The sequence below is a fragment of the Amblyomma americanum genome, chromosome 4 (genome assembly GCF_052857255.1).
Source record: "Amblyomma americanum isolate KBUSLIRL-KWMA chromosome 4, ASM5285725v1, whole genome shotgun sequence".
NCBI classification, from domain to species: domain Eukaryota; kingdom Metazoa; phylum Arthropoda; class Arachnida; order Ixodida; family Ixodidae; genus Amblyomma; species Amblyomma americanum.
In genome coordinates, this window is record NC_135500.1 from 89600610 (window position 1) to 89627138 (window position 26529).

A 26529-nucleotide genomic window follows, 5' to 3' on the forward strand; every position below is an offset into this window, starting at 1 on the left:
ACACCCTCTCAGGCTATAAACCACCATGAGAGTCTCCTCGCTGTGCAGCCAGATGGGCCACAACTTCTAGCAAGTGGTTTTGTGAATCCTACTAAAAGGGCCGTGTACTACATGCACGACCATTGGCGGACCGACAAGTATGGACCATGCGGGAGTCCACTGGTCAAGCTGCAGGAAAAGATGCCACAATATGCAGCCCAAGGTATGCAATATCATTCCTAAAATTTCACTGTAATATGTTTGAAACCTATGCAGCATGCCAAGTTGGTGTCCTTGCTGCTGCTCGTACAGAGAAGTTAGCGCGCCACATGCAGTGACAGGAACTTTCTATACAGGACGAAGCATGAACTTAATAGTGCAGCTGCTCTGCAGCCCAGTAGGTCGCTGCTGCGGAGTTTAGCAGCAACTCTCGGCTGGCATGCTGCGCTCGCTTCACTGCCGAAGGCATTGTGGAAACTAACTGTACCTTAATATGCACTGTGATTAGAATATTTATAGTGTACTGGTGGCAGGATTATACTTCTTATATTAGGCAGTGGCTACCTCCAAAGCACCATGTGCTGCGGCTCCAGTGAAAAGCACATTACATCTAGGAATGCCTAGCGAGTGGTATGCTACCAGTACACTGATAGACGACGCTTTGTTGCAAGAAGCCCACTGCTACAGTGAGTGCAATGTATTCTTGTTTTTAGGTTACAGATAAGCTCATATCTTGCCATTTTTTAGACATCGAATTACCAACATCTCAAACTTTTCGTGAGCCCCGTCAAGTTTGATATATCCGGGTTTGACTGTTGTAGTTGTAGTCAAGTAGCAGTAGCAGTTTGGTTTATGGGGTTTAACATTCCTAAACCAATTTAGGCTATGAGGGGTGCAGTAGTAGAGGACTTCGGATAATTTCAATCACCTGGGGTTCACTTTACGTGCAATGACATCGTATAGTACATGGGTCTTAAGCATTTTGCCTTCAATGAAATGCAACCGCTGCAGCCGGGATTGAACCTACGCCTTTCAGGTGAGCAGCCAAGCACCGTAACCACCGAGTTACTGTGGCGGCTAGTAGTAGTAGTAGTAGTAGTACTAGTAGTAGTAGTAGAAACCTGCAAGCTAACCCAAGACAAAGAAGGAGGGAGAAATAAGAGGAGGCGAAGACGACAAAAATCAGGGCTCTCACCAAATGTTTTAACTAATCTGTGGCTTAGTTTGGCCATAATTTTTCACATACTACATGTGTTCCATCAGTCATGAGCAATATGGTAGCAGCCGTGGCTCCTAGGCAAAACTGTGAACCAACATCATTTCTGAAACAACCAAGAGAGATGCCTTTCCAAGCGAAAGTTGAAAACATTGTTTCACACTTTTTGACTTTCTCCTGCCATCAATACTGAATAGCTCGCAAATGTGACTCCCATTTGTGACGCACATCTGCCTAAACTTTCAATCATACCTAGCATATGACAGAGTGTTAAAATATAGTTACTACAGAAAGGAGGCAGCAAATATGTTCACTGCAAAATGCCGCAATGTTCATTAGTGGTAATAGAACAAGCGCCATGTTAATTCTTCCTCTGGAAATCTCGGTATCTTTGTTACTTCATTTGTGTCTCCTGAATGACCATTCTGCATGTTCTGTTGCACAGGCACAGATGTCTACACCAGCAGTAAGGTAGATGACTGCTGGGCAGCACTCGTGGTCACACCCATTATGCGGCGTGCCCAGAGCCTGGAGTCAGCTCAAGAACTCATCTTTGTTGACTCGACGGCTTCCTGCGACACTACAAGGAGCACAGTCACAGTGTTGTTGACAGCCACAAAAGCTGGTGCAGTGCCAATAGCTGTGCTAATACACAGCTCACAGAGCAGGGAGGGCTACAGTTTGGCTTTCCAGCTGCTGAAGCATTGCTACCCAACATGCTTTGGAAACAGAGAGGTAAGGGTTTCTGAACTAATGCAGGAGCTGGAAAATAGCGACAGTATTTAACGGGTGACAGTTGTAGATTATGTTGCTTATTTTTCAAGGGAAATCAAATGACGTCATTAGCATCTTACATACTGTTGTTGGAAGTGAGGTGCTTGTGCACTGTTGTTGAAAGTGGCATGCTTGCTTCAAGATGTTTAGAAACCATACTCTTAAATAAAAACGACTTCCTTTGTTTTCAACAAATTTCGTTTCTTAAAGTCAGTTTTCCCTGTGAAGCTGGTATCGGGGAAAGAAGGTCTCACCATGGTAAAGCACGTACACGCACTGCCCGCCTTACTTTTGCAAAGGTAAACTTCACATATGGGTAATACTGCTTGACATGTGGTTAAGCCTTTACTACCCATGACTACAAAAGCATGGTAATGTTTTAAAGGTTACTTCATAGCTTTCATTCACTGCATTAACAGATAAAAATAACTGTCTAAACGCCCTCAGCAAACACAGTACACATGCACTTTCCCTTAATGCAGCAAAGAATGCTTATCTTTTTGGCGTATGTCAACTGCTGTTGCAGGCACCTGCTGCATTCATGTCAGATTCTTCTCGGCCTGAGAAGGACGCCCTGCGTGACGTCTGGCCCTCGGCACAACAGCTGTTGTGCCATTTTCATATCCTGCAGGCAGAGTGGAGGTGGATCACCTCTTCACACCATAAGGTGGACAAAGATGACCGACGCCGCTTCATGGCAGCCTTCCAAAAGGTATTGCCAACTTACTGCTCGCTGAGTACTACACAAAAAATAAACCAAATGCTGTGTGAAAAAATTTAAATGATGGAAGCACTACATCTAAGCTATCATACTGCTTGCGTGGTACACATTACACAGAAAAAACTAAACAAGATCAAGGTCTTATGTTTTGGCATGGTGCTCAAACAATATGAACGTTTACCAAATTGTCCAGGTTTTCATTTTTCCCACACCACATCTGAGCCTATAAGATTAATATTTATTTGGTAGGAAATTGATGTAATATTTAATGATTGTTAAATACTAAATGCAGAGTGATGTACACACTGGGTTCTGTCCAGTCTGAGCCAGAATGCACTGCTTGCACTAACGGAAGAGTATTATTATACCTCTGCTCACCAGCCTAATGCATTAATCAATGAAAGCTGATTGGCGTTAGCAGCTGAAAGGTCTGGAGTGGTAGGCCCAATTTGACGTTTCACAAGCGCCTGCCCACTTGGGCGTCTTACAGACCTGTTCTGGTGCCTATATGCTCACATGAACACTCTGCCTTCTTCTGCTTCCAATGTTCAGTTCGATCCCATTCCCGGCACACTTCACGGACTCCAGGATCTGTTTGCACAAAGCAAGCAGTCTAGTTCCCAGTGTTGCCTTATTCGCAGTCTAAGCACTCCATTCAATTTCGGGACAAAAAAGGCATATAACTGGCTCCCAGGGTCAGCGGACACCTTAAAGGACTATAGATACCCGATTTTTGCTTGCGTGTTTTCCTCTTTCAAACAATGCATTAGACATTTTTATGTATACAGCACCCCGCTGTATTCGGCTGCGACCAATATATATAACATGTCAACACAGGTTAACAACATCTTAGTTAAAATCAAAAAGTGATGGACATGGGCACGGCATGTAATGTGAGGTCAAAATAGCCGATGGTCGTTAAGTGTAATGGACTGGATTCCAAGAGAAGGCAAGCGTACCCGGCGGCGGCATAAAGCCAGGTGGGTGAATGATACTAAGTCTGCAGGGATAAGGGGCCATGGGAGAGGCGTTTGTCCTGAAGGTGGGCATAGTCAGATTGATGATTATGATGAAATCTACAAAACAAGTGGTTTTTTTTCCCCACTAAAAGCAACATGGAGTTAGGTCAGGCTTATTGTGTGAAACACAACTCATAGAATTCATCTCAGCATTCTTTTTTCGGTAGACTGCATTTCTCTGGCTTCTAGAAAGGCTTCCAATTTAGAAGCTCAACACTTAATAGGTATTGCAAAAACTCTGAATAGCAAACATTCCTACTACCCTCTTCACACGGATTGAAGCATATCTAGTGGGAAGAAAGCACTGTGCAGCTTACAACTGCACAAGTTCAACAAGTGTGTGTGTGGCCTTGGGTGTCCATTTCAGGCCTCCGATGTATTTACAAACGATCTTGCTAGCAATGTTTGAAGTGCTACCAAACTGTAGCTGGTGTGTGCTGCACTTACCATGAGATTTCCTCTTCAGGATGGTTACGGCAGAATGGGTAGAATAAGGACAAAGAAAGGAATGCACAGACAGGCGTGGACAAAGATGCTGCTTCAGCACCTTCGCCCACATCTGTCTATTAAGGCGAAAGCCTTTAATGGCTCACCGTTGTCCGTCCGTCCGCAAAATCTGTCACACTATAGCTGTCAATAAAATGACGTCAACTGGATAAGAAAAAAATCCTTGTGCACAGCGGAATTCGAACCAGCAACCTTCCGCTCCGCAGCCAAGCGTGCTAACGACTACACTACTTCCTGCCAATGCATATGTAGTTCTCCTTGTCTGCTGTAAGGCGCGGGCTGGGCAACTTTATTTTTCTTTCTTTTTCTTTCCCCACACTAATATATGTCTACTGTAAGGCAAGCCTGTTATACGTAGTGGCATGGGCAGGGACAATTTATTTTTATTCTTTTTATAGTCCAACAATAATTTTTGTCTAGCATAAGGCAGCCCGTTATACCTAGTGGAATGGGCAGGGTTATTTTATTTTTTCATTCTTTTTTTAGTCCCACTGTAATTTTTGTCCACCGTAAGGATGCTGGAGAGTGTTTGCGGAAAGGCATCTAATCAGACGGATGCCTCCCAAACATCCTCCAGTGTCTCCAGCATTTAAGATTCACAAACAATTGTGTACTTAACATTTTAGCAACACATCAGTGACACAAGCAGCAACACCGTGCTAAAGCCCTCACCGCACTTTAGGTCAACAAAGCACCCCCTGAATATTTGCTCTTTTCTTTGTCCTCGCTCTACGAAATGTGTTGGAGCCACCATAAAGTATGCAACAAGCTCAATTACCCACCCTTTTAACGGGTGTTTGCTCAGAAACAGGTTTAGTTATGCTACAGGTTAATATTAAGACAGTACTTCTTTCACTTTCCTTTTACTGCACTGGCTCACTTTTTTTTCTACTACCTTATTTGCTCATAAAATGCATGGCTTGTGTTAACAGCTTTGGACATGATATCACCTGTTCATTATAATGCATTCTGTTTTTTTGTTGTCCAGTTTTCCCTAAAACAACAATGTGCCAGTGTGGGCACTCCAAGCAGTGTGTGTGTGTGTGTGTGCGTGCATGCGCGCGTGTGTGTGCACGTGCGTGTGTAAACCTTTACAAAACAACGAAAGCACCTGGAAATACTCAATCAGAAACGAAATCATAATGACTGATCTGGAACTGAATTACGAGCTCCTAATAAAAATGGCTTCAGAAAGAAGTGCAGAATTTGAGTTTAGCTCTTCCTTTTTTTAAAAAACCTTTTTCTGTGACAAAGTACCTCCTCATGCATGAGTGAGGCAAAAAAAAACGATTGTGCATCACTACGTTCATTAAGCATGGTTAATACACTCCTATTGTTCTCATTTATGTCACAGGTCCTGTATTCAAAGACCAAGGAAGGACTTGAAGAAGCAAAAGCAGCTCTTCGCTCACTGCCTCACCAAGACTACGTGCAAAGAGTCGACTCGCTTTTGAAGACCGAGGAGGAATGGGTGGCTATGTACCGGGCAGGCATTGTTACAAGAGGACAGAACACAAACAACTACAGCGAGGCATCGATTAGAATTCTGAAGGATATTGTTCTGTGCAGAACAAAAGCATACAACGCAGTAGCCTTGGTGGAATATATCACAACAGCATGGGAGAAGTATTTTCAGACAAGAATTCTTCGCCATGCGCACAACAGAGAATCGGCGCATCGAAACAGCATAGACCGTCTCTTAGACAAGATCCCAGACATGGCTACCAAATCTATCGTGCAAAACCATGACGAAGGTTACAGCGTCCCAAACTCAGCTGGGACTGGGATGTATGAAGTACATGCCGACATTGGGGTCTGTAGCTGCTGGGCAGGGAGTCAAGGGGCCTTCTGCAAACACCAGGCACTTGTACAGAGGGCCTTTGGAGCGTCCTTTCCTAACAGCCCACAGCTAACACCTCCTGACTGTGTCCAGCTGGGTCAGCTGGCACTGGGTGAGAGATGCCCACCACTGGTGTTTTTTATGCCCATGACGGGAGGTCTACAAAGTGATGCACCTGCAGGCACTTCTGTGTCTTCTTCTGCCAGTCTGCAAGACCCAGAACACCACCAAGGCCCCAGCTTCTGTGATCAACCAATGGATACGTCGGATGAGACCAGTCCTGAGCCATGTTTAAAGCCAGAGCAGAACCTTTCATTCTATTTACTTCCATCAAAAGTGAAAAAAAATCTTGTAGGCAAAACAGCACAACCATGATGCAAGATACCTTATTGCATGACGAAAATAGTTAGCCTTCAGCAAGGTCTAATAATTACACTCCTAGCCACTTAGTGTTCCAGCTGCCATAACTGGTGACGTATTAAAATCAGACTTCATTAACCTTTTGCAGGATCTCGAAGTAAAATACAGAACCCTGGAGCAACACCTGCGACGTCTACACAGACTCGCTGAGGGAAACTCGTCATACGCCGCTTTACTTGATACCGTGAATGCACAGCTCGGTAGCGTGAATACAAGCAGTGGCGCATATGGAGTTATGCTAACCGTAAAGGCCGCAACAAAACCAGACAGGCGGCGAGGCCAGAAGATAAAGGTGCTACCCACAAGCCTGGCAAGGCGCCGACCATGTCTGGCAATGGGCTCAGGACGTGTTCCCGCTGGACGGCCACCACAATCAGGGGCAGTAAGGAGCCTAAAACGGAAGCACGCACTGAGCTGCAATGTCTGTGACAATGTGCCTAGTGCCAAGTGCCACTAGGATGGACACACATCACCAGTAATCCTTAGCCTGTCAAGAAGCTAAGTGAACCAAGATGGCTTCAATAACTCTTTGTGGGTGTGGCAGAATCAACAATTTCCTACCTTGACCAGCACCAAATGGGGACATCAGAATTTGCCAGTGTGCTCAAAAGAGCATGTTTTTTCCTGACTGAACATTTTACAAGCGCTGTACTCGTAACGAAAGAAGAAGAAAAAGGGCATTATTCTAGCCGCACTGCCATTGCTCAGAGCGAGAGCCTGCTGACCTGGACAGACCAGAGACTGTCGCCGCCGTGGTTTTGCCGCAGCCTGAGCGCTGACCTAAGCCCCCGTTACATTAGATGGAGGTTTGGTTTAGCATCCTCACACCGCCCTGGGCCTTTGCAGCCGCACACAACCGACCCCCACTATGCCTAATGACGCCAACCACCAAGCCGTGCAGGTGGACTCCTCAGTCCTCTGCTCCAGCTCCCTCCGGCAGCGGGACCCCACCCTCTTCAGCGGTACTGATGATCATGATGCTGAAGACTGGCTCACATACGAGCAGGTGAGCACATCTAACAAGTGGGACGATACTACCAAGTTGAGCGCCGTCATTTTTTATTTGACCGGCGTTGCCAGCCTGTGGTTTTCAAGCCATGAAGCAGACTTCTCTACGTGGGCTGCTTTCAAGGCGAACCTCACCGAAGTGTTAGGACGTCCTGCTGTGCGCAAGCTGTGCGCTGAACACCGCTTGCTCGAGCGCTCTCAGCACTCGAGTGAGACGTTCACAAGCTACACTGAAGATGTGGTAAACCTGTGCCTGCGCATCAACGCCCAGATGTCTGAGGTTCATGCCTTTCAGATGCTGCTGTCGCGAAATCTTTGCACCATTGCCGAAGTTGTCAGTCTCCGCCAGAGCTACGACAAGCTGCGCAAGCAGAGGCTAATCACTCGCCAGCACACAGCGCTTGTCGAGTCGCTTGCCGGCCTGTCAGCTGCACCCGACCACTCGCAACTATTGGCACACATCAAAGATTTCGTGCATGAGGAAGTTGCACGTCAACTATCGCTTCTGCCATCCCACTCCATGCAATCTCCGTACCTGGTACCCGACCTTCGCACTGTCATCAGTGAAAAAGTGGCTGAGGCCCTTCCACTGGTCCCTCCGCCTGCGCCAGCTAGCCGCCCGCACCTGTCACTGCACCCCTGACTTACGCTGCTGCCGTCGTCGCACGGCCGGGGCCACCTAACTACTGCCCAACCTATGCTCCACCTCAAGCATCTATGCCTCAAGCCCCCTCACGCTCTGACGCCTTTTTTCCGACCGCTTCGACAATTCGGCAATCCTTGGCGTACCAGTTACAACCGGCCTATTTGTTGCTCTTACAGATTGCCCGGTCATGTGGCCCAGCTTTGTCGTCGTGTACCAATCTCCCAGGTTCCCGGTTACTGGCCTCCTCCCAGTGAATATTCACCACCAGCCGAGCCGCCACAGAGTTGCCCTCGTTCACCTGATCACACTACCGTCTCTACCGAGCGCTCACCTTCTCCTCGTCGCCGTTCCCTTTCTCCCATGCATTGGTGCCTGGATCTTTCGCAAGAGGAAAGCTAGATACTGCAGTTCCTGAGGCAAGAACTGCGCCACCAGCGAAATGTCCAAGGCCTCAATTATCTCCCGCAAATCTGATCGCCGTTTCTGTAGAGGGTGTTTCTGTTCTGGCGCTTGTCGACACCGACGCTGCTGCTTCTCCCATGGCGGCCATCTTTTACTGCTCCTTGCAAAAAGTGACGACCCCACTTTCTGCATTTTCGCTAGGCACCGCAAGAGTGCAGGCTATTGCACCGTTAGCGACGTGCGCGGCTCGCGTCATTATTCAGGAGATCATCTACGTGATTGAATTCATCATTCTGTCTACCTGTGCCATTAAATCATCTTCGGTTGGGTCTTCCTGATGCGCCATAATGCAGTCATCGATGGTGCTCGAGCTGAACTCAAGTTCTTCGCACTCAGCGGTTCTTCGCCGCCCAATGCCCCTGCTGCTGCTCCTGCCAAAGCCGTCGTTGCTGAAGACACTGAATTGCCTGCCTGCTCTTCAGTTCTAGTGCCCATCACTTCTGACCTTGTTTGCGATGGCAACATACTTTTTTACGCCATCGCACCTTTTTTTTTGCCGCAAGTACGTGCCCATACCTTACGTCATCCTCACCCTGACATCTGGCCTTAGCGCGTTGTTCGTGACGAATCCATTTACATATGCTTCCACTGAGCGTTGCAGTGAGTGTTTCGGAACTGTTTAAATCATTGATTTCATTCTCTATCACGAGGAGACTGATGATTCGCCGTCCCTCGACGTAGATGCCATCAGCCCGCTGGTTCCTGCCCTCGACACTTTGCATCCAGACGTTTTCCTTCCCGCCATCAACGCCTCTCTCCCTGCACCTCAACGCACCCAACTTCTCGCGCTGCTTCATCACTTTCGTTCCTCCTCCGATTCACACCAGACCGCTTTAACCCGCACGTCGACTGTCGCCCACCACATTGCCACCGGTGACCGCGCCCCTCTGTGTCAGTGCCCATATCGTGTCTCCGCCAGTGAGTGGCATGTTATTCAAGAACAAGGTGACACCATGCTTCAGAGCGGCGTGATTCAAGCCTCACACAGTCCCTGGGCCTCACCCGTGGTACTCGTGAAGAAGAAAGACTGCTCTACTCGCTTCTGTATTGATTACCGCCACCTGAATAAGATCACGCGAAAGGATGTTTACCCTCATCCCCGCACTGATGATGCTCTGGATTTCCTCCAAGGAGTAGAGCATTTCGCTTCTCTCGATTTACGCTATGGGTACTGGTAGGTCCCCTGGTACCTGACGATCACCCTAAAACCGCACTTGTGACCCCTGATGGCCTGTATGAATTTAACGTCTTGCCTTTTGGCCTCTGTAATGCTCCAACTACTTTCGAGTGCATGATGAACACCATTCAGCACTGCCTGAAATGGAAGCCGTGCCCTCTGTTATCTCGACGACATCGTGATCTTTTCGCCCGACTTTGCAACTCATCTGTCCCGACTGAAGCACATCTTAACCTGTCTCAAGAACGCCAGCCTTCAGCTGAAATTAAAAAAGTGTCGATTTGCTGCTTGTGAATTGAAAATTTTAGGCCACGTTGTGTCAGAAGGAGGCGTCCGCCCTGACACAAGCAAACTTCGTGCTGTGACTGCGTTTCCAACACCTACTTGCATTAAGGAACTGTGCAGCTTCCTAGGCCTCTGTTCCTATTTTCGACGTTTTATTCACAACTTTACGGCCATTGTTGCCCCTTTAACTCAGCTTATCAGCAGCAACATAGGTTTTTCGAGTTGGTTGCCTGCCTGCGACGACGCGCAGTCTCCTCAAGACACCACCCACCTTGCGTCACTTCGACCTGCAAGACCCAACCGAAGTACACACGGACGCCAGTGGCATTGGCCTCGGGACTGTGCTCGCCCAACGCAATTCTGGATTCGAGGAATATGTGGTTGCTGACCCCTGCCGCACTTTCACTAAAGCCGAATCCAACTACTCCGTGGTAGAAAAAAGAGTGCTTAGCCATTGTCTGGGCTCTTGGCAAGTTTCGACTCTATCATAATGGCCGTCCTTTTGATGTGGTCACCAACCATCATGCCCTATGTTGGCTTTCTTCGCTAAAAGATCCCTGCGGTCGCCTTGCGCGATGGGATCTCCGTCTACAAGAATATAACATACGTGTCGTATATCTTGCCTTGTCCCGCTCCCCGCTACTGGCCGAGCTTGCCAGCCTCTCTACCCTCGAATCCGCTGCACCTTCGCTCACCACCTCCGGCATGCCTTCTGAGCAGCGTAAATATCAATGGATTGCCTCTCTTTTTGACTTTCTCTCTTCCCCATCTACGGCTCCAGCGTACCGTGCGAGGAAAATTTGTAAATTGTAGGGTTTAACATCCTAAAACAACCTGCCGGCTACAAGGGTCACCTTAGTGGAGGGCTCCGGATTAATTTAAAGCATATAAAGAAGACCGAAGACATACACTTAACGTAGTGTGACCTTGCTGCCTCGAGAACTTCTGCATAGGCTGTTACAAGCAAAAGGCCAAGGGCTATCCTGAACTATTTCCAGTACTGTGTCTCATGGTGTCTGAACCTTCAAACCATTTAGGTAAAGAGAGCTAATTGATGAACAGCTCAGAGCGAGACTAACACCGTTCTTGCTTCAGGTTGTTGGTCAATATGGCCTCGTGCACCATGACATCAGCTAGGCATCCTGGTTAGCTTAAAAGTAGAGTGACTGCCCAGGCAGGCTGTGGTCCCTGGTTCTACCCCAGACTAAGACGAATTTTCCTTCAGTTGCAAAGTTTCTGAAAAAGCTGTCTAGCTTTGCTCTGCAACCGTATAAATGTGATCAAGTAGAAACTCATGAGTAATTACTGCCTACTTGAAATGCACTTCACCTTGAGTGTTTCCCTTAAACACTTTGAGCTACATTGTGAAGGTGCATTCCAAGAGCATCTTCCATTCCCCAACATTCTCCTTGCCCCAAAACAGTTATCAATCTGAAACTCAAAACAAAACAAGAGGCTCCATGCTGACACTGTCAACAGGAATTTCCTATTCAGTCTTTGAGAATATACGCATCCTATTGTAACGATACTTTTGATACAGCATTGTGTACACAGACTTAAGACACAAATCAATCGCACTCTCACTTTACAGTTCCATTCAGTGCCTCTCACGATGAACGTTCATGTTTACTGTTCGGTTGCAAGAGGGTTTTTGCTGCAGTGCTGCCTGCATTACCTACCCCCTTCCAATTTCCTATTTTTCTTTTGCCAAGGCTGTGGAGTCTGATTGCACCTGTTTCATTTAACAGGTATATTTAGCAGGCTATTTGCTGCAGTTCACAGAGTGTTCGAATTTACTTTCTTTGCAATGGAATAAAATGTAGCAGGAAGCTTTTAGATAACTGGATTCTTATGCTGCAAACCTGTTGGACCTAACATGTGATTTCTGGCAGTTTCTCGAGGTCATCTTTCTGCATTTCCGGAGTACAGTGAAACTTGGGATTAGAGATAATGTTAGATAATGCTTTGTGCAACATGCATGAAAGCAGCTTCACGTTTTTTCACAGTGGCTGCAGTCCTAGCAGGATGACCTACAGCATGAACTAACACATGTTTACGTTTGAATTTAGGCTCCCTCTTGGGCTTTCTAGACAGTATATGCTTCCTGCATGAAGTCGAGGGTAGGACGGAAACCTGTTTGGTCGGGGCTGTACATCGAGAAGGCAGAACAGCGGCCAAAATAAAATGAACTCCTAAATGACGTTTCGGCTCTCACACGGGAGCCTTGTTCACAAAAAGGTGCAGACGTGAAATGCTGGCTATTTAAGCTTGAAAATGTGCCCTAGGCAGTGGGCTCATGCACTAGGAAGTGCCCCGTCAGTGCGATTAAGAGTGTGTTCGGTTGTTTGAATGGCTAAGGAGTCTAGTGCATTTGACGAGGCTTTCTTGTCTGCAACAGCATGCAAGTGTTGTCTCAACCTTTTAACGAAGTTTCCACTTTCACCTACATACACATAGTTACAGTCTCTGCACGGTATAGTGTACACTACGCCCGGAAATTTTTCTTTCGGCGATCGGGTTCGAACCCGGGAGCTCCGGCACAGTAGCCGAGCGCCACGTAGGCCAATCGCTCGAAGTGTCTGAACGAGGCGACTTGCATTCGCCACACGCTGGTAGCATTTTTAAAACACTAGTTCGCGAGGAAGCTCTACAATAACTTTTCTTCCAAGAGAACACGCACCCCAATAACTTTTGCTGCTGGTGGTACATGCATTTACGCGGTATGAACTCGACTCTGCCCGACAGGATTACGCAGCAGAGAAAGCCTCCGAAAAGAAAAGTGACTATAAGGTACCTCAACTGCTGTTTTTCGAAAAATTAGTACAGTACTAACGAAGGCCGTGTAGGCAGCTGTGCAGCACGGAGAGCTCGCCTGAACTGGCTCCAACGTGTCATACTTCAACACCGCAGCCTTTTTGCTTGCGCTTAAAAATGCACTTAGTGTTACAACAAACACAAGAACAGCACCAATCCAGCCACAGATACAAACGACCCGCGGCACGCAGAAGGATGATGCTGATGTCGATGGGCAGGCCATCCCAGCAGATGGCGCTGCAGCGCCACCTACGAAATGAACTTTTTCTGCAACTGTTACGAAATCCGCTGGAAGCATGACTCAGAATTAGTAAGAAAGGACACCACATTAGCACCATAAAAAAATTTAAAGCTCACAGCAAAAATAACGAAAGTACAGATTTTAGACAAAACTGCCGATCGTAAAATCAAAATCCAAACTCGGCAAAGAATGCACTCAGCAGACGACTTTACCATTTTTTTTTGTCATGGAAGCGCGTTGACCTACAACTGCACAAACTTGAATCTCAATTTGAAGCGTGAAAATGTTATTTCTCGAATCAAATGCTCTCTCATAACCGAAACAAGATTGGTTTCGTTTCCTTAACGTGCACTGCCATCAGACAGTGCACGGGCCCCTAGCATTAACGCCTCCATCGAAATGCGACAGCCGCCGCGGGATCGAACCTGTGCCTTTCGGGTCAGAAGCCGAGCACAATAACCACAGCAGCGCTGAGCGAAGGTGCTGGCATTCATGGAGGTGCATGGAAGATATTAATTGTGCAGTCTCAACCCTTTCTCGAGGCGTCATATCGCGTTTCACAAGGACGGGTAAGTAATGCAGGCTGAGATAAGCTGCGTTTACAAGAATGCAGCAGTGCCGCACCGTATATTTCACGGACGCGACACGCCACTATTCACATACAGTATGTACTATCCGGTACGAGAGTTCATGGAAAAACGTTTATTGTAGCTCCACCTCCCTCACGGAGCAAGACTATACAGGAGGTGAAACTCCCGTCAGCGCGAGCGAGCGCAGGCGCAGGCGACCAGATAGTCACAATTTTATGCGCCGACGGGGGCGCATGCAGTGGCGGCGCCTTGCGGTGCCTCGTAGAAGCAGCAGGAAAAAAAAAATGCAGCGCCCAGACACGCGGCTCCGGCGCGCTCTCCGGTGGCGCGAGCTCAGAGCAGACAAGCAGACGAAACGGGTGTTTGCTTCAGCGGGCACGCCGTGACGTTGTATTTCAGTAGTTTCTTTCCAGGCCGCCAGGCGCCGCCAGCAGGATACTGGCGCCGCGGGATGTGACCTTTTCTGGTCGCCGCAGACGGCGGAGTTTCCACTCCTAATAGTCTTCCTCCGTGACCTCGCTATTCAATCGCCAGATACTGTATGACGTATACTATAGGCTTAAATGCTCATTCCTCTCAAAAGCAGCTACAATGAACAGTGAACTACGAATGGCGCAACACGGCCTCCGAGATTACCGAAAGCTAACGCGAAATGGGTGATTCCGGAAGCCATTGTTCAAGAGTGTAACGGACGGACGGATGAACGGACACAGCATGAGCCATTAAAGGCTTTCTCTTTAAAAACAAGCTTATAAAACATCTCCCTCCGTCCTCGTCCACCCCTCGCTCGCAGTCGATATTTGCCCTTTCCTTCCTCCGTCTGCTCTCTTTCACATGCCCTTTCTCTTCTCCCTCATTTCCCGTCCTGTCCCGCCAAAAGTGCATTGTTTCACGGCGCACCACGTAAACGCCATTCGACAGCCAGAGCTCGTCCCGAGTCCGTGTCTTGTTCTCTTAAGCTGTGTGCCTCGCGTTGCGACCTGTCAAGTTTGCGTAAGCCACGCCTGCCTTGTGGGCATCACATCTACAAATGTCGGCTCCTACTGCACTGGAGTGCGTGGAAGACGTCCAAGCCTCCACCTCTGATGTGAAGGTGCTTCGCTGCAACCTCTCAGATGACGCAGCAGCGGAGCAATGGGTGCAATAGTACAGCGCCGATACTAACACATCGTGGATCGCCGACAAGGTGACAACAAAATGCACCAAGTGACGTTAGCATAGCATGCCACACACGACAAAATGTGGCGTTCATTACACGAGAAGGAGGGGGGGGGGGCTCGATCTCGGCCATCTCGGATTTATTAAAAAATACCATGCCAGTTAGCGGCAGGCAACTCTTGCGCGATAGGCACGAAACAAGATAATGGGAAAATAATTCTAAAGAAAAAACTCCGACGGCCTTTACGTTGCTTGCCATGGTGTCTACAATGAGATCTAGCTCAATGTTCTTCTGATTTTCCCGCCAGAACTCCGGTGGGAACTGGTACCATTCTCCTTATAGGCTATGTATGAGCTATCCCGTCTAGGAGATTATAAAAGCAGAAGAAAAAAAACACATCTCGCCGGTGATCCAAACCTACGACCTCCCGATTCCGCGTCCTGTGCTCTACCAACTGAGCCACGGCGAAGGCTGTTCAATCTTTGTTTTTGGGGGCATTTATATGTAGTGTAACCGAACCTTGGATGGTGGATGGAAAGTAGGAGCGTCACCTTTGAAACGGGGCAGTGGTAGTCCCCACCATGCTGTTTTTTTCTTTATTTTTGTTTATCTCTGCTGTAAGTTGTAAATAAAATTCGCTCATTTTCTTTAAAATACGTCTTTCTACACTTTAAAACTTATGTCACCTCTCTGTTTTTGTGCCACCAATCCTCCAATCACTCTTTGCTAATTTCCACCGCAGATTTATTTACATGACTATAGTTATCTCTAAGCCCTAAGGCCTCAGGAAGAGTGACTGCCTGCATCAACATGGGGATGGATACCATCACATTTTATTATGAGGTGTTCTATTGTTTCTACAGATTTACCACACGCAGCACACGTGTCATCTAGCTTATTCGTTAAATTTCTTTTTGTAGCGGCGCGTTCTGGGACACCCTGACCTTGCTTCAAAGAGGAGGGCACTGCCTCTTGAGTTATCATGAAAGGCTTCCTTCCTGATTTGCCTTTTCCAGCATCGATATAGTTCTACACTACGCTTCTTTTCCACTGAATCTATCCAATTTTTACCTTCGACGTTTTTAACCTGTCAATTAGTGCTCTTTCTTTCTCCTTCCTCATCTCTGGCAATCTTACTGGCCAGCTTTCTAGTTCGTTTCCGACACTGTGTGTCAACGCTCTTTCTGTACAGGTATTTAAATACCTTAGCTGCCCACCTGTTATCGTCCAATTTGCTCAGGCGTTCTTTGTATAGTACTTTACTCTGAGCTTCCCGTGCTTCAAACGTTGCCTAGCCCATATCCCCCTGTACTGCCTCGTTTGTGGTTTTCCTGTGGGCACCTAGTGCTGATCTTCCAATAGTTCTCTGATTTAGTTCTAATCGCGACTGAACTTCAGCCCTTAAGCATAGAACTGCATTCCCGAAAGTAAGCCCCGGCACCATTATTCCTTTCCAAATACCTCTGAGGACTTCATACCTGTTGTACTCCCACAATGCCCTATGTTTCGTTATTCCGGCATCTCTTCGCCCTTTTGCTATGAGAGACTGTTCGTGCTTTTCCATGTACATATGTCCTTTGTTTGCCCATACTCCAAGATATTTGTATTCGGCCACTCAGGGTATTTCATGGCCTTGTATTGTAAGCTCCTGATCAGTTGTACCGTTGAAAACCATCACACCTGATTTAGTTGCGCTAAAACTGTAACCTAGATTGTCTCCTTCGTCTCCACAGCAATTCACCACAGTTTGCAAATCTTCCTGGCTATCTGCTAACAGTACAATACCATGTGCATACATTAAACCTGGTAGTCGCTGCTCAACAACCTTTCCGCCTAATGTGTATGACAGATCATAACCTAGATTGCTTCCTTGTAGCCTTCTTTCCAAACTGATCAAATAAAGCATGAACAGCAGCGGTGATAGAGGACAACCTTGCCTTAATCCTTTGTGTACCTGGACACTTATTGTACTCTTAATTCCTTCTCAAGTTATTTCAACATTTTCTCGATATATTTCCTGCAGAAAATAATTACCTCATGACCGACACCTTCACCTTTTATTATGTTCCACAGGAGTTCCCTGTTCACGTTGTCGTATGAACCGCTTATCTCCAGGAAGGCTAAATACAGAGGTCTGTTTTCCGCCTTAGGTATTTCTATGCGCTGGGTAAGCACGAACAGGCAGTCATCTAAGCGCCTACCACTTCTGAACCCGTTCTGAAGTTCTCTGAGTATTTTATTACTTTCTACCCATGACTGCATATTTATTTTCACCGCCTACATCGCCAGCCTGTATGTAACTGATGTTATCGTAATTAGTCGGAAGGATTTTATGTTCGTCTTATTGCCATTCCCTTTATAAATCAAATTAATTTTAGTCTGTTTTCAGCTGTGCGGAATTTGCCTATTTGTTATGACTGCCTCCAATACTTTAGCAGCGTTTCCTTGCCTCTTGGGCCAAGTTCATTAATTAGCTTGATTGGAATTTCGTCGATCCCTGCGGACGTACATCTTGGAATATTTGTTTCCGTCTTTTTCCAGTTAAGATTCGTCAGTTCCTCGCTGTTTTCTATTGTGCTGTCCTGTGCTCCTCCCTCATTTAGGGGGATTACTCTATCGTCTTTCTTAAATGAACCAGCTATAACTGATGACATGTAGTTCACAGCATCATCTCCCTCTAAACATTTTCCCTCGGCATCGTGAATCTGTTCCTGCTTTCTGTGATTCGCTTTACCCAGCCAGCCTATATGGTTCCAGAATTTTTTTGGCCCCCCTTTAGTTGCATCGCGAACTTCAGCCAGCCAGCGATCAGAGGACTGCTTTATTTTAGCCTGGACGAGGACCTGCACTTGCTGTTTCTTTTGTCGATAAGATTCCCATTTTCGGCCTATTTCCTCTTCAGATAACTGCGCCCTCTCTGCTTCTCTGTGTTCCCGTGATGCCAACCGTCGTTGTTCGATGGCCTCCCTAATTTCCTTATTCCACCAACTTCGTGGCTTCCTCTTTCCTCTCCAGCGGTTTACTCCTTTAACTTGTTTTATTTTTATACTAATGAGTAGTTTTAACTTATTATAATCCCACTTTTCCATGGGATGTGTCTTTTTTGCTTCCCCTATGCAGGCCGCTATTTGCACTATTTGTTTGTCATTTAATTTTGCGTACTCTTTTTGACTCCCCTTGATTTCTCTTTTGAGCAGGGTTCCAAACTGTAGACTTATACGCTTATGATCACTACCGAGGCTGTACTTCCCCTCTTCGTCTATTTCCATCATTGCGAGCTTGCTATACATTCCCTGCGAGATTAAGCAGTAGTCAATGGTTGTTTGCCTGTTATGGGATTCCCACTTGATTTGTCCCTCACACTTAGTTTCTCTATTTACAATAACTAGGTTGTGTCGCTCACAGAAGTCTAGCATCAACTTCCCGTTACAATCTGTGTATCCATCCAGATCCTCGATGCGGCCATTCATGTCCCCCCAACAGAATAATATCGGCGCCTTCTCCAAACTGCTTTATATCGTCATCGAGACACTTAACTAGATCCGTGTTCTCTTGCCTGCATTTATCCCCTGTCCCTAAATAAACTACTCCTAGCCATGTCCTTTTACCGGCAATTGTACGCGATACTCAGACATGTTCTTTTCAAGTTGACTTTATTCTTTGCCAATTTTTTCCTTGCTGCATAAGCATACCTATACTCTTCCTCTCCGTAGTTGTTCTGTTCCTCCCTTCCCAGGCGTAGCCGTCAATAAGCGTTGGATCTTCTAGATCCCTGAGATTTGTCTCGCATAGCGTGTACACACCTACTTCTTCGTCCTTCAACTGCTGTTCTATCTCTAACCACTTCGCTCTCTTTCTACCGCCTTGCATGTTTATGTACCTGAGGGGGGGGGGGGGGGGGGGGGGGGGGCAGGAAGTAAGCTTTATCAAGTGTGCCATTGCCCGAACATCGAAGTGTTGACCCTACGTGACTGTGCACGCTGCATTTATTTTGGCTCGGTTATCATGAGCAAAGATGGCTTCTTTTTATTACTGTTTTTTTTATGTCCGTGATGGTGTGTCAAAAGGAACTCGCGGGAACAATAGATGATAGTGCTGCTTTTAGCCAGTATTAAACAAGCTCGAAAAAGAGATAGAGTTTATTTTCCCGGTGCAACTAATACACACAAGTCACTTTGTTAGGAAACTGTAGTAACAATATTAACAGGAGCACTAAGCCATCAATTCAGGAAAAAAAGTAAGGAGGAGAGCCAGCTCGCTGTCGTGATGCGAGAGCAAATGCGTCGTTGCACTAATGGCGTGCATAGGTCCCACCGACCCTCACAACGCTTTGAAGGCGCTCAGGGAAGAAGTCAAGCAGGCTGCTTGCAAGGTCAGGAAGAGGCTGGAGCCTGCTCCATTCCTCTCGAACTGCCGCCCAAAGGATATGTGGTGATGACTTGTGCAGCTGCCTTTTAGCAAGTCGCTTTTTCATTAAACCTGATTATATTTTCAATTATATTCAAATCTCCCTTGGGAGGCCATGGTGGCTCCTGGATGCAGAGCTGCTCAAGCAGTTACGAAGCGCAGTGCGGCTGAGGCTGCTCGCAAAAGTAACTGCCACACAAGAAAAAAGAACAAATATTTTATTCTTCACCAGTTGCCTTTGGGAGCAAGGCTGCATTAGGTAAAAAAAAAAAGGGGCGAGACAAAAATAAATTTTGCTGGGCCGTGACAGTCCGTTAAACCCCTCTAATACTGTAGAGTGGGAACGGTCCGGCACTCTTGTTATCAGCCTGCTCATCCCCCGCAGCGCCACGCGTTGTCATTCCGGCGCTCCGGTGTTCCCTCATATGGCTAATCTTTTTACTCGCGACTGTACATACAATATGCCAAATTTGTAATTATTGTGATTTGAGCTGTGAAATCCCTAAGGCAGTTCTGTTTTTTGCAGGATGGTCTTCCATAAGGTATGGTGCTGTCAGCACCACCACAGGAACAAGACTTCTTCTCAGAGAAGCACTGGCTGCCCTGCAAAACTGCATATCAAAATAAAAACACTGAATCGGAATACAAAGAAGAATGACCAGTTCCTCTGCAGGGCAGTCCCTCTGCCTGCTGTAATTCGGTTGACATCAAGCCACAATCATAGTACCGAGTCAGCTGATTCACTCAAAATGCTTCACACCAGCCCCGAAACAAAGGCCACATTTATTTTCTACTTTGAAGCGGGAATGACACCCTCTCAGGCTATAAACCACCATGAGAGTCTCCTCGCTGTGCAGCCAGATGGGCCACAACTTCTAGCAAGTGGTTTTGTGAATCCTACTAAAAGGGCCGTGTACTACATGCACGACCATTGGCGGACCGACAAGTATGGACCATGCGGGAGTCCACTGGTCAAGCTGCAGGAAAAGATGCCACAATATGCAGCCCAAGGTATGCAATATCATTCCTAAAATTTCACTGTAATATGTTTGAAACCTATGCAGCATGCCAAGTTGGTGTCCTTGCTGCTGCTCGTACAGAGAAGTTCGCGCGCCACATGCAGTGACAGGAGCTTTCTATACAGGTCGAAGCATGAACTTAATAGTGCAGCTGCTCTGCAGCCCAGTAGGTCGCTGCTGCGTAGTTTAGCAGCAACTCTCGGCTGGCATGCTGCGCTCGCTTCACTGCCGAAGGCATTGTGGAAACTAACTGTACCTTAATATGCACTGTGATTAGAATATTTATAGTGTACTGGTGGCAGGATTATACTTCTTATATTAGGCAGTGGCTACCTCCAAAGCACCATGTGCTGCGGCTCCAGTGAAAAGCACATTACATCTAGGAATGCCTAGCGAATGGACGACGCTTTGTTGCAAGAAGCCCACTGCTACAGTGAGTGCAATGTATTCTTGTTTTTAGGTTACAGATAAGCTCATTTCTTGCCATTTTTTAGACATCGAATTACCAACATATCAAACTTTTCGTGAGCCCCGTCAAGTTTGATATATCCGGGTTTGACTGTTGTAGTTGTAGTCAAGTAGCAGTAGCAGTTTGGTTTATGGGGTTTAACATCCTAAACCAATTTAGGCTATGAGGGGTGCAGTAGTAGAGGACTTCGGATAATTTCAATCACCTGGGGTTCACTTTACGTGCAATGACATCTTATAGTACATGGGTCTTAAGCATTTTGCCTTCAATGAAATGCAACCGCTGCAGCCGGGATTGAACCTACGCCTTTCAGGTGAGCAGCCAAGCACCGTAACCACCGAGTTACTGTGGCGGCTAGTAGTAGTAGTAGTAGTAGTACTAGTAGTAGTAGTAGAAACCTGCAAGCTAACCCAAGACAAAGAAGGAGGGAGAAATAAGAGGAGGCGAAGACGACAAAAATCAGGGCTCTCACCAAATGTTTTAACTAATCTGTGGCTTAGTTTGGCCATAATTTTTCACATACTACATGTGTTCCATCAGTCATGAGCAATATGGTAGCAGCCATGGCTCCTAGGCAAAACTGTGAACCAACATCATTTCTGAAACAACCAAGAGAGATGCCTTTCCAAGCGAAAGTTGAAAACATTGTTTCACACTTTTTGACTTTCTCCTGCCATCAATACTGAATAGCTCGCAAATGTGACTCCCATTTGTGACGCACATCTGCCTAAACTTTCAATCATACCTAGCATATGACAGAGTGTTAAAATATAAATACTACAGAAAGGAGGCAGCAAATATGTTCACTGCAAAATGCCGCAATGTTCATTAGTGGTAATAGAACAAGCGCCATGTCAATTCTTCCTCTGGAAATCTCGGTATCTGTGTTACTTCATTTGTGTCTCCTGAATGACCATTCTGCATGTTCTGTTGCACAGGCACAGATGTCTACACCAGCAGTAAGGTAGATGACTGCTGGGCAGCACTCGTGGTCACACCCATTATGCGGCGTGCCCAGAGCCTGGAGTCAGCTCAAGAACTCATCTTTGTTGACTCGACGGCTTCCTGCGACACTACAAGGAGCACAGTCACAGTGTTGTTGACAGCCACAAAAGCTGGTGCAGTGCCAATAGCTGTGCTAATACACAGCTCACAGAGCAGGGAGGGCTACAGTTTGGCTTTCCAGCTGCTGAAGCATTGCTACCCAACATGCTTTGGAAACAGAGAGGTAAGGGTTTCTGAACTAATGCAGGAGCTGGAAAATAGCGACAGTATTTAACGAGTGACAGTTGTAGATTATGTTGCTTATTTTTCAAGGAAAATCAAATGACGTCATTAGCATCTTACATACTGTTGTTGGAAGTGAGGTGCTTGTGCACTGTTGTTGAAAGTGGCATGCTTGCTTCAAGATGTTTAGAAACCATACTCTTAAATAAAAACGACTTCCTTTGTTTTCAACAAATTTCGTTTCTTAGAGTCAGTTTTCCCTGTGAAGCTGGTATCGGGGAAAGAAGGTCTCACCATGGTAAAGCACGTACACGCACTGCCCGCCTTACTTTTGCAAAGGTAAACTTCACATATGGGTAATACTGCTTGACATGTGGTTAAGCCTTTACTACCCATGAGTACAAAAGCATGGTAATGTTTTAAAGGTTACTTCATAGCTTTCATTCACTGCATTAACAGATAAAAATAACTGTCTAAACGCCCTCAGCAAACACAGTACACATGCACTTTCCCTTAATGCAGCAAAGAATGCTTATCTTTTTGGCGTATGTCAACTGCTGTTGCAGGCACCTGCTGCATTCATGTCAGATTCTTCTCGGCCTGAGAAGGACGCCCTGCGTGACGTCTGGCCCTCGGCACAACAGCTGTTGTGCCATTTTCATATCCTGCAGGCAGAGTGGAGGTGGATCACCTCTTCACACCATAAGGTGGACAAAGATGACCGACGCCGCTTCATGGCAGCCTTCCAAAAGGTATTGCCAACTTACTGCTCGCTGAGTACTACACAAAAAATAAACCAAATGCTGTGTGAAAAAATTTAAATGATGAAAGCACTACATCTAAGCTATCATACTGCTTGCGTGGTACACATTACACAGAAAAAACTAAACAAGATCAAGGTCTTATGTTTTGGCATGGTGCTCAAACAATATGAACGTTTACCAAATTGTCCAGGTTTTCATTTTTCCCACACCACATCTGAGCCTATAAGATTAATGTTTATTTGGTAGGAAATTGATGTAATTTTTAATGATTGTTAAATACTAAATGCAGAGTGATGTAGACACTGGGTTCTGTCCAGTCTGAGCCAGAATGCACTGCTTGCACTAACGGAAGAGTATTATTATACCTCTGCTCACCAGCCTAATGCATTAATCAATGAAAGCTGATTGGCGTTAGCAGCTGAAAGGTCTGGAGTGGTAGGCCCAATTTGACGTTTCACAAGCGCCTGCCCACTTGGGCGTCTTACAGACCTGTTCTGGTGCCTATATGCTCACATGAACACTCTGCCTTCTTCTGCTTCCAATGTTCAGTTCGATCCCATTCCCGGCACACTTCACGGACTCCAGGATCTGTTTGCACAATGCAAGCAGTCTAGTTCCCAGTGTTGCCTTATTCGCAGTCTAAGCACTCCATTCAATTTCGGGACAAAAAAGGCATATAACTGGCTCCCAGGGTCAGCGGACACCTTAAAGGACTATAGATACCCGATTTTTGCTTGCGTGTTTTCCTCTTTCAAACAATGCATTAGACATTTTTATGTATACAGCACCCCGCTGTATTCGGCTGCGACCAATATATATAACATGTCAACACAGGTTAACAACATCTTAGTTAAAATCAAAAAGTGATGGACATGGGCACGGCATGTAATGTGAGGTCAAAATAGCCGATGGTCGTTAAGTGTAATGGACTGGATTCCAAGAGAAGGCAAGCGTACCCGGCGGCGGCATAAAGCCAGGTGGGTGAATGATACTAAGTCTGCAGGGATAAGGGGCCATGGGAGAGGCGTTTGTCCTGAAGGTGGGCATAGTCAGATTGATGATTATGATGAAATCTACAAAACAAGTGGTTTTTTTTCCCCACTAAAAGCAACATGGAGTTAGGTCAGGCTTATTGTGTGAAACACAACTCATAGAATTCATCTCAGCATTCTTTTTTCGGTAGACTGCATTTCTCTGGCTTCTAGAAAGGCTTCCAATTTAGAAGCTCAACACTTAATAGGTATTGCAAAAACTCTGAATAGCAAACATTCCTACTACCCTCTTCACACGGATTGAAGCATATCTAGTGGGAAGAAAGCACTGTGCAGCTTACAACTGCACAAGTTCAACAAGTGTGTGTGTGGCCTTGGGTGTCCATTTCAGGCCTCCGATGTATTTACAAACGATCTTGCTAGCAATGTTTGAAGTGCTACCAAACTGTAGCTGGTGTGTGCTGCACTTACCATGAGATTTCCTCTTCAGGATGGTTACGGCAGAATGGGTAGAATAAGGACAAAGAAAGGAATGCACAGACAGGCGTGGACAAAGGTGCTGCTTCAGCACCTTCGCCCACATCTGGCTATTAAGGCGAAAGCCTTTAATGGCTCACCGTTGTCCGTCCGTCCGCAAAATCTGTCACACTATAGCTGTCAATAAAATGACGTCAACTGGATAAGAAAAAAATCCTTGTGCACAGCGGAATTCGAACCAGCAACCTTCCGCTCCGCAGCCAAGCGTGCTAACGACTACACTACTTCCTGCCAATGCATATGTAGTTCTCCTTGTCTGCTGTAAGGCGCGGGCTGGGCAACTTTATTTTTCTTTCTTTTTCTTTGCCCACACTAATATATGTCTACTGTAAGCAAGCCTGTTATACGTAGTGGCATGGGCAGGGACAATTTATTTTTATTCTTTTTATAGTCCAACAATAATTTTTGTCTAGCATAAGGCAGCCCGTTATACCTAGTGGAATGGGCAGGGTTATTTTATTTTTTCATTCTTTTTTTAGTCCCACTGTAATTTTTGTCCACCGTAAGGATGCTGGAGAGTGTTTGCGGAAAGGCATCTAATCAGACGGATGCCTCCCAAACATCCTCCAGTGTCTCCAGCATTTAAGATTCACAAACAATTGTGTACTTAACATTTTAGCAACACATCAGTGACACAAGCAGCAACACCGTGCTAAAGCCCTCACCGCACTTTAGGTCAACAAAGCACCCCCTGAATATTTGCTCTTTTCTTTGTCCTCGCTCTACGAAATGTGTTGGAGCCACCATAAAGTATGCAACCAGCTCAATTACCCACCCTTTTAACGGGTGTTTGCTCAGAAACAGGTTTAGTTATGCTACAGGTTAATATTAAGACAGTACTTCTTTCACTTTCCTTTTACTGCACTGGCTCACTTTTTTTTCTACTACCTTATTTGCTCATAAAATGCATGGCTTGTGTTAACAGCTTTGGACATGATATCACCTGTTCATTATAATGCATTCTGTTTTTTTGTTGTGCAGTTTTCCCTAAAACAACAATGTGCCAGTGTGGGCACTCCAAGCAGTGTGTGTGTGTGTGTGTGTGCGTGCATGCGCGCGTGTGTGTGCACGTGCGTGTGTAAACCTTTACAAAACAACGAAAGCACCTGGAAATACTCAATCAGAAACGAAATCATAATGACTGATCTGGAACTGAATTACGAGCTCCTAATCAAAATGGCTTCAGAAAGAAGTGCAGAATTTGAGTTTAGCTCTTCCTTTTTTTAAAAAACCTTTTTCTGTGACAAAGTACCTCCTCATGCATGAGTGAGGCAAAAAAAAACGATTGTGCATCACTACGTTCATTAAGCATGGTTAATACACTCCTATTGTTCTCATTTATGTCACAGGTCCTGTATTCAAAGACCAAGGAAGAACTTGAAGAAGCAAAAGCAGCTCTTCGCTCACTGCCTCACCAAGACTACGTGCAAAGAGTCGACTCGCTTTTGAAGACCGAGGAGGAATGGGTGGCTATGTACCGGGCAGGCATTGTTACAAGAGGACAGAACACAAACAACTAAAGCGAGGCATCGATTAGAATTCTGAAGGACATTGTCCTGTGCAGAACAAAAGCATACAACGCAGTAGCCTTGGTGGAATATATCACAACAGCATGGGAGAAGTATTTTCAGACAAGAATTCTTCGCCATGCGCACAACAGAGAATCGGCGCATCGAAACAGCATAGACCGTCTCTTAGACAAGATCCCAGACATGGCTACCGAATCTATCGTGCAAAACCATGACGAAGGTTACAGCGTCCCAAACTCAGCTGGGACTGGGATGTATGAAGTACATGCCGACATTGGGGTCTGTAGCTGCTGGGCAGGGAGTCAAGGGGCCTTCTGCAAACACCAGGCACTTGTACAGAGGGCCTTTGGAGCGTCCTTTCCTAACAGCCCACAGTTAACACCTCCTGACTGTGTCCAGCTGGGTCAGCTGGCACTGGGTGAGAGATGCCCACCACTGGAGTTTTTTATGCCCATGACGGGAGGTCTACAAAGTGATGCACCTGCAGGCACTTCTGTGTCTTCTTCTGCCAGTCTGCAAGACCCAGAACACCACCAAGGCCCCAGCTTCTGTGATCAACCAATGGATACGTCGGATGAGACCAGTCCTGAGCCATGTTTAAAGCCAGAGGTACAGCAGAACCTTTCATTCTATTTACTTCCTTCAAAAGTGAAAAAAAATCTTGTAGGCAAAACAGCACAATCATGATGCAAGATACCTTATTGCATGACGAAAATAGTTAGCCTTC

General features: G+C 46.2%; 2 protein-coding genes across 2 annotated transcripts; both read left to right on the forward strand.

The window, feature by feature from the left end:
- The first annotated feature begins 1696 nt into the window (after nucleotides 1-1696).
- On the forward strand, nucleotides 1697-6351 carry LOC144129648 (uncharacterized). The gene is made up of 4 exons (XM_077663760.1): nucleotides 1697-1930; nucleotides 2496-2681; nucleotides 5571-5706; nucleotides 6263-6351. Exons 1-4 carry the CDS (start codon nucleotides 1706-1708, stop codon nucleotides 6349-6351), a joined length of 636 nt encoding a protein of 211 aa, XP_077519886.1. The 5' UTR covers nucleotides 1697-1705.
- Nucleotides 6352-21568: 15217 nt separating this feature from the next.
- On the forward strand, nucleotides 21569-25793 carry LOC144129650 (uncharacterized). Its single transcript, XM_077663761.1, has 3 exons — nucleotides 21569-21981; nucleotides 22547-22732; nucleotides 25623-25793. Exons 1-3 carry the CDS (start codon nucleotides 21676-21678, stop codon nucleotides 25791-25793), a joined length of 663 nt encoding a protein of 220 aa, XP_077519887.1. The 5' UTR covers nucleotides 21569-21675.
- The last annotated feature ends 736 nt before the right edge of the window (nucleotides 25794-26529 follow it).

Coding starts and splice junctions, on each gene's coding strand:
- LOC144129648 (XM_077663760.1), top strand. CDS start 1,706: ATGCGGCGTGCCCAGAGCCTGGAGTCAGCTCAAGAACTCATCTTTGTT. Junction 1,931..2,495: donor CATGCTTTGGAAACAGAGAG/GTAAGGGTTTCT, acceptor CTGCTGTTGCAG/GCACCTGCTGCATTCATGTC. Junction 2,682..5,570: donor TCATGGCAGCCTTCCAAAAG/GTATTGCCAACT, acceptor TTTATGTCACAG/GTCCTGTATTCAAAGACCAA.
- LOC144129650 (XM_077663761.1), top strand. CDS start 21,676: ATGTTCTGTTGCACAGGCACAGATGTCTACACCAGCAGTAAGGTAGAT. Junction 21,982..22,546: donor CATGCTTTGGAAACAGAGAG/GTAAGGGTTTCT, acceptor CTGCTGTTGCAG/GCACCTGCTGCATTCATGTC. Junction 22,733..25,622: donor TCATGGCAGCCTTCCAAAAG/GTATTGCCAACT, acceptor TTTATGTCACAG/GTCCTGTATTCAAAGACCAA.